General features: G+C 43.9%; 1 protein-coding gene across 1 annotated transcript in view; it reads left to right on the top strand.

Annotated features, from left to right (window-relative positions):
- tpra (translocated promoter region a, nuclear basket protein) overlaps positions 1-12522 on the top strand; it is an 87975-nt gene that overhangs the window by 29422 nt on the left and 46031 nt on the right. The window contains 13 exon segments of the mRNA XM_034103771.2: positions 2446-2663; positions 3295-3458; positions 3538-3656; positions 4522-4670; positions 4849-4987; positions 4989-5012; positions 5719-5853; positions 6105-6245; positions 8985-9140; positions 9142-9205; positions 9692-9888; positions 9997-10137; positions 10476-10592. Of these exon segments, the coding sequence (XP_033959662.1) occupies positions 2446-2663; positions 3295-3458; positions 3538-3656; positions 4522-4670; positions 4849-4987; positions 4989-5012; positions 5719-5853; positions 6105-6245; positions 8985-9140; positions 9142-9205; positions 9692-9888; positions 9997-10137; positions 10476-10592 (1764 nt within the window).

The following is a 12522-nucleotide window of genomic DNA, read 5'->3' as shown; positions in this document are numbered from 1 at the left end:
ACTATAGGTACAAAAACACTGGTTTTCTTGTTCCAGTCTGTTCCTGTCACGTTGTTTTTGACACTTTAAAATACTGCTATCCTACTAACATGCTGTACAAAACAGATGTATTATGTAATAAAGAAACATTTTCTGAGTAAAAAAAATTGTTATTGAAAAAGAATAAATTGAATTATTTTTTTCTTTATTATTCAATATCGCGATAAATACCGTACCGTGGACTTGTTATCGCGATATTATCGTACTGTGAGTTTTTGGTATCGTTACATCCCTACTAACTTATATTGCAGCTATAGGCTATACTTTGGTTTAAATTGCGTGAATAAACTAGCTAGAGAGCTAAAGTTAATTACGTTCAGCCAATGTCAGAAGGATTACCTTTTAACAAACGTTGTAATGCTTTTCTTTCATTTCAATTTGAGTAAAACATTGAAGATATAACATTGTTATTTTCTTTTACATTGACTCAGATATAATGAAAAGACTACGTCAGTCGAAGCTCAGCTTTGGTAAGGAAGAGACAGGACAGGCAGAGAGAAAGAGAGAGAGAGAAAGTGATGGAAGTCAGGGAGGAACTGGAGTCACACAACATAATGTATCTAATCTATTTATCTATCTATCTATGTATCTATAACAATAGTCTTCATTTACAATAGGCATCATTTTAAAACATAACATGTCATAATAACATACAATTGTATAAAAGACATTTGCTTACATCTTTGTTCTCTTTTGAGAATCAAACAAAACAGATTTAAATTAAAAAAATAATGCAAACAAACAAGTGAAATGAACTAAATGGCTGAATTGCTTTTAATTCACTGGCAGGAGCGACACGTGAGGAGGAGCAAAAAGTGAGCAACGAGGGAGAGATTGAACAAAGAGAAAGAGTAGAGGACAGAGAGTAAAGAACAGGAAGAAGACGGAGAGACTAAAGGAGATGGAAGAGAGGCTGCAGGTTATGGAAAGGAGAGAGACATGGAAAATGAATGTTGACAATGTGTTGTGATCATTTTATCTCTTTTGCATGTCCAGATCATTAATAGTAACAATCAACTGATTCTTATGATGTATTACACTTTCAAAAATAATTGATGCTGACATTGTCAGCCCACTGACATGATTTGAAATCAATATATTATCCAATGTGTCCCACAGGACTGAAAAAGCACCTAACTAGATCATCAAATCCCAAAGATCTCGGGGGGGTATCCCCCGGACCCCCCGAGTATGGACCTCGGTATTTAGACCCGCTCTATCGAAATCAGTCGGAAGTCTCAACGGCTCATTTCAAAATAAACGTGGATTTGCGTAAAAAACAGAATATGAAACTTTTATTTCCAAAATCACACGATAAATACATGTTTGAAGCGTGTGAAGGGACGAAGACGGGCACCTCTCACTCGCAATCTGCTCTTCTGCAGCGCCTCCCTCCGGCTGACATTATGAATGTAAGGCGTTTAGTAATCATAGATAACACGGCAGGGTCCGTTACAGTTTGTTTTCATCTGATTTCAAATAAACAAAGTCTTGGCTTTCAGGATATTAAACTTGTTTCGGCAAATTCAGATGATAAATACAACTTTGAAGCTTCGGCATAATTACAAGCGGAGAACGGAGTAACTTGACGTCACAGCAGGCGCAACAACAGCCGGTGTTTCTCATGGGGGTTTTCCCCGTGAAACAAACGCAATACACACTAACGCAAAAGTACACAAACACACACACACACACACACACACACACACACACACACACACACACACACACACACGTATACACACACACTCGCGAGCTTCCCCCAGACCAGTAATCCAAATGAAAATATCTTCCCTCCGTAGTATTTTGATCATTCGCTCCGCTAATAATGATTTTGGAAATAAAAGTTCCATATTCTGAAAGCCAAGACTTTGTTTGTTTAAAATCAAACAAAACACCCGAACACCGATTTCACGCAAATCCACGTTTATTTTGAAATGAGCCGTTGCGACTTCCGACTGATTTGGATAGAGCGGGTCACATGTTTGAATCGACTGACAGCCCTAATATAAATATATATAGTCATAGATAGAAATCAGCCTAAACATGACTTAACACTTCTCACAAACCGATGAACTAACTAAATGTAAAACACAAGATGAGCCTTTATTCATCCCGAAGGAAATTGTTGTGCGAGAATGACAAAAGATACAATAAACATAATAATAGTAACAACAATAATAATAACAATGAACACTAACAATGCAGGAAAAAGAACAAAGGCAAACGGTACACTGAGGAGCAGTACTGTCACGGTACCAAAGAAAAGCTGGCAGATGTGACGTGGCACATGTCATCATTGCTCATGATATACAGCAGACGGTTACCCCTACTTATCGTCGGTAACCAAAGGAGATCTCTGCTGATTGGTGGTGAGGATTTGATTCATAACTGTCTCTCTTCCAGGTGTGTACTCTTCTGGTGCAGCTGGAGGAAGCTAGGGGTAACAAGGTGACCAAGGACGACGGCAGCTCCTCTAACATCTCCAGCCCCTCGGAAGTCACCAGTCCGCTGTCCTTCCGCAGCGTGGAGGAGCTGCAGAAGCAGAACCAGAGCCTGCTGGGAAGGCTGAGGGAGCTGGAGGAGGAGAAGGACCTCCAGAAGAGCCAGGCCACATCAGCGCGGTAAGAAGCGCTGTTATGCAACAACAACTGACCCACTAGTGGCAACGTGTTGGCCTGAGGTGACTTGCAGGTAACGTAAAGGAAGATGCGTGATTTAGATGTACAAATGCAAATGTGAGTATTTTATGTTTTTATCGGATAGTGCACAAGAAAAGAGTGGCTCAGTTGATGCTCTGAGGAGGAAGCTCTTTATTTTAGGAATTAAACAACAAAGTAGTAATAAAATCATAGATACTATCTGTATAATCTCTTGATGAACTTAATTTGCTAATACAAGAGTTTATTAAAGAAAGAGCCCAAAGACGGACATTACCTACAATAACCAAATCAGCAGAATAAAATAAATGAGAAGTGAGCGAACGTCATAAAGGAAGACATGCACTGATATACAGAAACTAAATATTCTAGCAAATTGTTATATTTTTCCATATAGCTAGATTGTGTGTAATTTTGTATTCTTCTGTACAAATGCATTGAAATGCTGTCACCATTCACACATGAACGAAAGCCACCCATGCTCGTGTTGCGCTGTGTGTTCCTGCCATCCAGCAGATCAGGTGAAATGCAGCATTGGTGAGCAGTAAAGCTATCTCCTTTTTAAACGGAGCTCTGTGTCTGTGGCTCCCTGTAGTGTGTCCGAGCTGGAGGCGAGTGTGGATAAGCTCCAGAAGGAGGTGGAGCAGCTGAGGGAGCAGAGGAACCAGCAGAAACAGCTGGCTGACTCCAACGCCCGGCAGAGGGACATGTACAAGGCCCTGCTGACTCAGAGCACCGGCTTCAGCCTGCCCCCCCAAGGTCACAGCGAGATGCCAACACTTCCTGTCTCTTTCTCAACGTGTCACTGTTTTCACAATGAGCTCATGTGTGTCTGCAGGTCTGGATTCTCCTGCTCAACCGGCACCTGTTAGGCCGTCAGTTCCTGCTACTCGCTCTACTCCTCAGAGAGCTGCTGAGTCAGCACAGACTGCTCAGACTAAAGCTGCCTTAAAACAGGTATGCACAACTGCACGCACACCTACGCACACACACACACACATACACGTACGTACACACACACACACACACACACACACACACACACAAAGCAACATTTCACATTACTTGTGGATTTGACCTCTGCATTATTTGTGATTACTTGTGTCAATCAAACCAGATAAAGATAATGAGATAAGATTTTCTTTATTGATCCCAATTTAAAAAAAAAAAAAAAGTGACATTTTAAGAGTAGAAAATAAACACAAACTGTACTAAAGAGTAAAATATATACATGTAGACAGTGAAAGATAAGAATCTTAAGAATAGCGCAATAATAAATCCAATGAAGGGCCAAATGAGTCAATGACCAAACAAAATGTAAAAGTAGTGTGCAAGGAATATCATATTTAATTAAATATAAATGTAAAATATACAGTGTGAAGAAAAGTGTGGTTATCCAAAGAGAAGGGATGGAGTTCTCTGCTTGTTAGACGGTGTAATCTGTCCTCGTGACAGATGCACAGAGGAGGCGGGGCCTATCTCATGTAAATACTTAGTTACTTCTCGTTTGAACATCATCTGGAGGAACACACTGCTCAAAAGAACTGCTAACTGTCTCTCACATCACAACGTGGCGCATACATCTTGTTGCTAAAGTGATATGAAGCCAAAAAGAACATATTTTGCTAAGATTGTTTTGCATTAAATGTATGAAAAGACTGTGTGAAAAAACCACACAGTGATAGCAATGAATGAAAAGCGATTGTGCGTCTATCCATGTCTTTGCATTGACTGCATTTGTAATCGGGCCGCACCAAGAAAGTTGGTTTGCGTCCGATGGAAAACCTGAAATGTGTTCTGACCGGTGTGTTTGCTCCTCCAGCTGAATGACGCCTTCACTCTGTATAAGAAGGAGAAGGCAGAGAACGACCGGCTGCTGAACGAAACCAACGACCGGCTGCAGAAGCAGCTCACCGATCTGCGCTCCAGCCACGCCAAGCTCTCCTCTCAACTGGAGTTCAGCAGCAAGAGGTTAGCCCTGTCCACGCTGCTGCTGCGGCCCCTGCTGCTGCTGCTGCGGCCCCTGCTGCTGCTGCGGCCCCTGCTGCTGCTGCGGCCCCTGCTGCTGCTGCGGCCCCTGCCTCGTGTTCAGCCCTTGCAGGTGTTTCTGACGCTCTGTGTTGGTTCTGTTTGTCTCTTCGTATGTCAGGTATGAGATGCTCCAGGACACCGTGTCAGCCCAACGCAGAGAGGTCTCCGCTCTCCAGGACAGGAACCAAAAGATGGCTGCCACTGCCCAACGGCACGAGCAAATCATCCACACCATGAGCCAGGACCTGCGGCAGGCCTAACGAGAAAGTGGCGCTGGAAGAGGTGAGCAAGAGGAGAAGCTTCATTATCTTAAAGACAATTAGAACATCTGGCTTTTTTTCTTCAACTGGAAAATACACGATTAGAATTGATTCCCCCAAAACACATTTAGCATTTGTCACTTTATGGATCAGATCCAGCTGCAATGGAAGTGCTAGAAACATGACACGCTTTATGTTCCACGCTGAATCAAAGTGACGATACAATAGATCACATGTAGCAGGGATTTGGACCGTCTTAACCATTTATTGATGAGCCGAACATAAATAATTGACATGAATACGCACTGCAAGACGAGACAAATAAAATGTCATTTTACTTTGCTGATTATCATAAACAAAATGAAACCCATCTAAAAGGTTATGTTGTATTCTTTCCACTGTTCCAACTATCACCATTTGAAAGTACATCACCAGCACAGCCCTGAACGTGACGCACCAGGGAAACGTGCTTTCCAAATGTCTACAGTTCTCTGGGAATAATGGATCCTTTGCCGTTATTGTGAAGTTTGAATAAAAGTTTGAACTGCTAAATAAATGAGTTTGGCACGTACACCCCCCCCCACACTGATTATATCTCCCACCTAATGAACAACCGGCGTGCACAACGTAGTTCAGAGTTCCCTGACTTCAGTGACTACCATCTTGAACGTTGTGCCCCTGCCTCCCAGTGATAACCGGGTGGCTTCATGTCCCCTCTGTGTCTGCAGGTGCGCGTCGAAAACCTGACGAAAGAGAAAGACATGTTAAGACAAGCAGAGAGTCGACTCAATAGAGAGAAGGAATCCATTCTGGTGGAGCAACGCAACCAGAACCTGCTGCTGACCAACCTGAAGAGCATACAGGTACCAGAACAGGGACGCTTGGTGTTCTCAGAGGACCCTTCAGACCTTTCACCTCTTCTTATTTCCTTAGCGCAATAAGCCTTCATTTGGGATGTAAAGCAATGACTTAGTGCATGTTACTGTTTGATGGCAGAAGGTCATGAAGTTGCTTTGACTATAAAACAGTCATTTGTTACGCCTCCATGGTGCACACATTCATGTTGTTCTAACAACTTGTCCTTCTCCCCTCCTCCTCTCTCAAACGGTGGTAGCTGACGATGGAGCGCACAGAGACAGAGACTCGCCAGAGACTGAACAACAAGGTGGAGCATCTGGAGGCAGAACTGGCTGCAATGAAGACCAAGCAGGACCAGGAAGTGGCACAGAGACACGCCCTGGGGCGCACCATGGACGTGTGTACAACATTAACATTTAGTGCATTTGTGTTCGTTCGTATACATAACTGTTTAAAGATTGGGAGTCTGCTGCCACCCAGCTATATCAGGGCCAGTCAGATGTCTAAGAGGACAGTTCTTTCTTTCTCTTAGTGGTCGTTCACGCTTTAGGTTGGCTTTAAAACACTGTGCAAGAGTTCAACCAGACTGATGCTGTAAAGGGCAGCAAGAGAAGGCCCCTCTGACCACTGCTAAATAAGAATAGAAACACATCAGCAGACATGGAGTGAAGAAGCTTAGCACCATAGCTAACAGAGGTCTGTTAGAAGTGGGCTGTATAAGGCACTGTGGTCAGCGTGAAGCAGCAGTCAGGAACACAGCTTATATACATCTGTGGAGCCACCAAACTCTACTGAGAAAAAGTGTTATTTTAAACACGGAGGTTGCTGCTTTATTGATACCTCGATGTCTTCATTTGTTAATGTGCAGCTTCAGTGTTTTCAAAGTCACCAAAGTCACACAACTAACCTATCGAGGCAGCGGCAGACCAGAAACGACTGTGTTATGCAAAGTGAAGTTATGTTTATATTAGGAGCAGCAAAAGCTTTTTGCTTCAGTGCACAGTCATCCCTAAAACATCTGGAATGAAGGTAATTGGTTGCTTTAGCAAAGCACTTCTTCAAACTTCCAAATAGAAATAGATTTAGTCTAGGGTTAGCATCATTAGATTTTGATCGTCTGGAAAGTCACAGTTGAATCCTCTTCAACCTCGACAGTGAATCCGCTGCTTGGGGCCCAAAGGGAAAAAGGCTCCCTTAAAGGGGAAAGGAAACACCATTACAGCTATAATATTCCGGTAGTTTATTCATTTTACAATGGATATTGATCGTAATATTTATTGTATATGATATTACTCGCCAAAAGAAAATTAATTATCCGCCGGCCGGGTGGGGAATTCCGGGACCAGGCCGCCGCCATTAGGGGAGTCCCAAATGGTGACGTCACTGTGTGGGTCCTCGCTCCGGGTATCCATACCGGAAGTCAACACAACGTGGCAGATATGGCAGCGATGGAGGAATTTTGCAATGAGATCGACGTTTTGAACGATGAATTTGACTATTCGTCGGGAGATGACATTGATGTGGAAGCATCTACAGTTACCAGGCATCCCATGGCCTATGCTTATGAACCGATTCGGTCGAATAGAGTTGCATACGATCCGGAATAAAAAAATTAAAAAAACACAATGCTAACAGTGAGCCTCTGAATTAGCCCCCGAGCGAAAATGCTAACCTATTACTGCACCGATAGCTCCCTTATTACTTATCCTAGCCGCACATCCAACACATCGTTTATGATCGCAAGGAGACACAGAATCTAACGGGGCCCACCTCAACACTGAAAGATACAAACTCGCGAGGTTATCCACAAAAACGTACATCAAAACAAGTGGCGCTAGGTACTAACATACGCCAGGCTAACGGCTTACCTTCCTCATTGTCTGGTCTAAACTGGTCTTCAATGGCATTACAACGATAAAAACGATGATGTAGTTAATCCATAGGTTAATATCCAATGGGGCTGTGTCCCCTTTGAAATGTTCTGATAATCTATAAGCAATACAACTGCAATTCCGTTATCTGCTGTCCGCTCTGTGCTCCGTGCGCTCTGGGTCCTGCAATACCATCCATCAATAGCAATACTAGCCTTTTTAGGGCTGTTTTCGACAGATGAGCGTGTGTATGCCAGTTTAATTAGTTGAGCTATAGAACACCCCCAATTCTCTATTGTGCGTCATAATAATAGCTACCATTTAGTTTGGACGCGATTGCGTTAATTAATAAGGTCACACTGTGTCAGTAAATACATGTGTGAGCTAGTAGTGCTGCAATATGTACCTCTCTCTCGGCAGCTGAAGCAACTCGTTTGGTGGCTCGAACTTCACGTTTGTTGACACTGTCATTGTCTTGCGCGGCCGACGTGCTGGGACGGTCGGTGTTCCCGACTGCATACGTTGAGAAATCGAATATTGTGGGAACAGATCCTGGCTTCAAATCCAATGTTTTGTATTGAACCAGGCATCCAGACTGGACTTTGAGCAGCTTCTCATCCTTTAGTGGCAGCCTATGGAAATGTACTTCTTCCTTCTTCGTATAAAATCCATTTGTGCAGCCTGGGGCAATACAATAAACTCCTGACGACGACCGTTTTCTTGTAATGTAAACTACTGGTGCATTGCACGCCATGTTGTTTGTTATTGAGCTTTGGCCCAGGAAGCCGAACCCAATCAGTGACGTCACTGGGAAAGTCCCGGAGCAATGGCAGCGCCCATGGTCATTAGGCACGTATTTCAAAAAGTAAATTCGCGTATCTCGATCGTTTACATTGGAAATAGACTAGATAAATACATTTCCTAATGGGAATATTGTCGCATGGAAAGCAGTTTGAAAAGTGTTTCCATTTCCCTTTAATATTCATAGCATAATTGTACCTTTGTGCTTTAATAACGGTTGAAGTTTACTTTGATTAAAAATCCAAGTTGGAAACGTCTTCCCCTGCAGAACTGTAGGGAACTCGACATTGGACGGAACATTTAGTCATTGGGTTCCCTGAGTCTTGTTGCTGCCAACAGAAAGATCAATGGAACGGCTGATTCTGAACTTTTGAACAGCACCGTTTTACTTTTTTTAAATGTTGTTGGACATGGCAAGTAACCCTGTCCTGTTTGTTCTCTCTAAACCCCTCCCCCCTCCACAGGCTCAGTTATTAGAGGCTAAAAAGCAGCTGGAGACCCAGAACACCTTGCAGCAGAAGACCAGGGAGTTGTTGCGCAGCTCTGAGCAGCAGGTGGCAGCACTGAGAGCTCAGCTGGCTGCTTCTGCTGCTGCTGCTCCATCCTCTGAGGCTGCCCCCCCCCTCCAGCAGCACCCCCACCACCCCAGCTACCAGAGCTGCATGCCTCAGAGCTCCACTCAGAGGTAAACGGCGTCCCTCGTGATGAAGGGCCATCTTTGTAGTATGTGGAAAGACTTTTGAAAATTCTGTTTAGTGATGATTGTGTTATGACTGTGACAGCGTATTAAAGCCAGGCACGGCATGAAAAAGCACTTTGGGCGATTGTTCTAGAACATGTCTTATTCCAAACAAGTGAGAGACAACTGTTGACAGTATTTTCAAATGTATGAAGTGATAGAAAGAGATCCCTGAAATGTGCTCAGTAAAAACCTTATTTCTAGTATGTCAACAATATGAAAATAAATATTTTGAACCCGGGTTTATTCATATCTCTGTACCAAACACGTGTGCAAATTCATACATTCAATAAACAATGCCTAATTTTCACATTTTAACAAGCAATCATAAATCCAGAAATTGAAAAAAGTAATTGTCTAAATGTAAGTAATCAAGTTGTTGATATCCATTAGTCCCACCTGAAGTGTATCCCCTTCTCTGTGTTCCCTCAGTGCGCTCTCCAGTGCCAGCAGCCTCGCAGCAGCTCAGCCAATCAGAGCAGGAGCTTGCAGAGGTGACGGGTCTCCTGCGTACTGCAGAGGAACGGAACAGAGAACTGACGGAGCAGCTGGAGAATGCAAATGCTCGGGTTGAGCAGTACAGGGCCGTGGTGCTGACTCTGGAAGACAGTCTGAAGAAAGAAAAGGAGGTATAGCTGATGCGTCATTTATCTTCACACACTATTCTTATTCATTATATTTGTTGTCTATTCATACACTCCTATCCAATTGTTATCTGACTTGTCTCTATTGTGTAGTCTCGCTCCCCTCTGGAGCTGCGACTGAAGGAGTCTGACGAAGTTCAGAAGCAGCTGGAGAAAAGCATCTTGGAGGCTGAGAAGATGAAGCAGCAGGAGAGAGAAGAGAGGAGAAAGGCTGTGGATGCTGTGGAGAAACAAGTGAGCCGCGGCACGCCGTGATGCAGCATCTGCTCATTTCATATGTTGGGTTTTTGGTCAAATGCACAATAGTTACAGCGTAGTTGTTTGCAATGAACATCTTAAATCCTCCAACATAAAACATTGTTGAGATCTATTAAAAAAACAGAAATAGAATATGGAACATATTGCAAATGGAGTTTATCGATAGTGATAAAAACACTCCCGATAAGTCGATTGTGGTCCATCGCTGTTATCTTGATGAATGATGAATGAGTGTTTTTTGTTAAGTGAAGTTGGCTCAGCCCGCACAGTGTTGAGCTCCAGGTGATGGTGCTTGTGTCCCTGCTGTGTTCCAGCTGTGTGAGGTGCAGCGCTGCCTGAAGTCCAGCCAGACGGAGCAGCAGGAGGCGCTGGAGAGAGCTGCTGCTGCTGTCACTAAGGAGCAGAGAGCCATACAGGAGAGCCTGCTGCAGGTACACACACAGTGTTTCTCATTGTCGAGGACGCTTGCTTGGTAGCACATGTCTTCCGAGTCACTTGCGAGGCAAGAATCCTTCCTAGCCTCGGAAAACGAAGAATGGTGGAACAGGCTAACAGGTGTGCAGGTGTGCATCATATGCGAGGCCCCGCCTTAAATGGAGCACGATTTCCGCCAAAGATTTGGAAATTGGTCCGTGCGCAAAGCATTGTGGGGATTTTAAGACCGGAGTCTACACATTTGCAGCCTCGAAATTTCTCGCTACGAATTACGCCGGCCTCGGTAGAATTCCAAGTATGCTGGACATTGGAACAGTACTTCGGCGGCACTCGATGACGTAGTATGCTTGAAATAGTGGCTCTGGAGCAGCCTTCCTCGACATTGAGAAACACCCACACACACAACAATACATTTGAAACACCAGGCGATGCGATACAATACGATTCACCCCTGTTGCGATAAAGTTCGATACGATTTGATTCAACATTATGCGATATGGTGCGATGCGATTCAACACGATGCAAAATAATGATACTTCCAGGGTTTCCCACACATTGACTATACTTGGGCGGGCCGCCCAGGTATATTAACGGCCGCCCAAGTATATTTCGCGTCCCATTTAGTTTTAGTTTTTTTTTATTCGTTTTTTTTGTATTCGTCCGTGACCACGACGCCATCTGCGATCGATTAACTTGTGGACAATGATCCCTCGCTCCCTTGCTCTGATCTCGCCTCCTTCTGGCCTGTTAAGTGGCCTGCCTCACACAGGGTGACTGGCTGTCCACATTAGGGGTCGACCGATATAATCGGGGCCGATATTCCGCATTTGACCGATTATTGGTATCGGCCTTTTTTTTAAATCAAATTGCCGATAAAACTTTGACTCTGATGCGACCGTTTCTCTGGCTGCAGTCACCACTCTGTGTACACGAGCAATGTCCCGCCCACAGCGCTATCTGATAGGCTATTACTGAAGATTTTCCGGGAGGGAGCCAGCCAGAGAGGCGGGACCTTCTCAGATTACAGGCAGGTGCGAAAGAACGCAGACACAGACTGAAGCAAGCAGCAGCGCTGAGCGGCAGAGCCATACATGTGTTAAACCGAAGTTCAATAAACATCCCTATCCCCTATGCTGAAGTTGCAAAAACACCACGATCTTATGATCCAATTCTATCAGTTTCCCAGTTACACAGGGAAAGTCAGTCTGAGTTGGGGGTGCGTGCAGCGTCTCGCAGCGGAGTAACTGTGGTGCGGAGGGGGGGGGGGGGGGCTGCGAGTGGAGCCTTGCAGTTTTTCAGGTTGATATGTGAAGCTCATTAGCTAGCCAACATGTATCTAGCAAATGTTTAGCAACATATTAGAAGTGAGGCTACTAGACTAACGTTAGGTCTACTGTAATAGCCTCACCTTTAATAGTTTTCAAAACATTAGCTAGCACTAGTGTTTTGCAGTTGCTAGCAGCTTATTGGGATGTTATGCTAGATAGACAGATATAATAAATTAAGCATTATTGTTAGCTAAGCATGTCAGCCTGCAGCCCCACTTCTTGTCTCTCTAACTCATTGCAGATGACTGCACTAAAGAGGGCACAGAGAGGAAACCAGTTGTAAGATGTTTAAAAGTTAATTAAACATAATATATGCTTAAATGCATTTCAAAGAAGCTGTGTTGGAGTTTGTGTTATTCTACATTTTGACACCAAGATTTTCTGATTTTACTGCAAATGTATATCTGTTCCATATATCGGATATCGGTCTCCTTGATTACTAATAATCGGTATCGGCCTTGAAAAAGCCATATCGGTCGATCCCTAGTCCACATGATGTGGCCTGCCGACATGGCCACTGTCATACAGATCATAAATCAAAGCCCTTGATTGGTCTCTGTGTGTCATTCAAGCTCGGGATAACCTCAGCTCAGGTGAG

The sequence above is a fragment of the Pseudochaenichthys georgianus genome, chromosome 17, assembly GCF_902827115.2.
Source record: "Pseudochaenichthys georgianus chromosome 17, fPseGeo1.2, whole genome shotgun sequence".
Lineage (NCBI taxonomy): Eukaryota > Metazoa > Chordata > Actinopteri > Perciformes > Channichthyidae > Pseudochaenichthys > Pseudochaenichthys georgianus.
The sequence above is the reverse complement of the archived record's forward strand: the minus strand, read 5'-3'. Positions and strand labels throughout refer to the sequence as shown.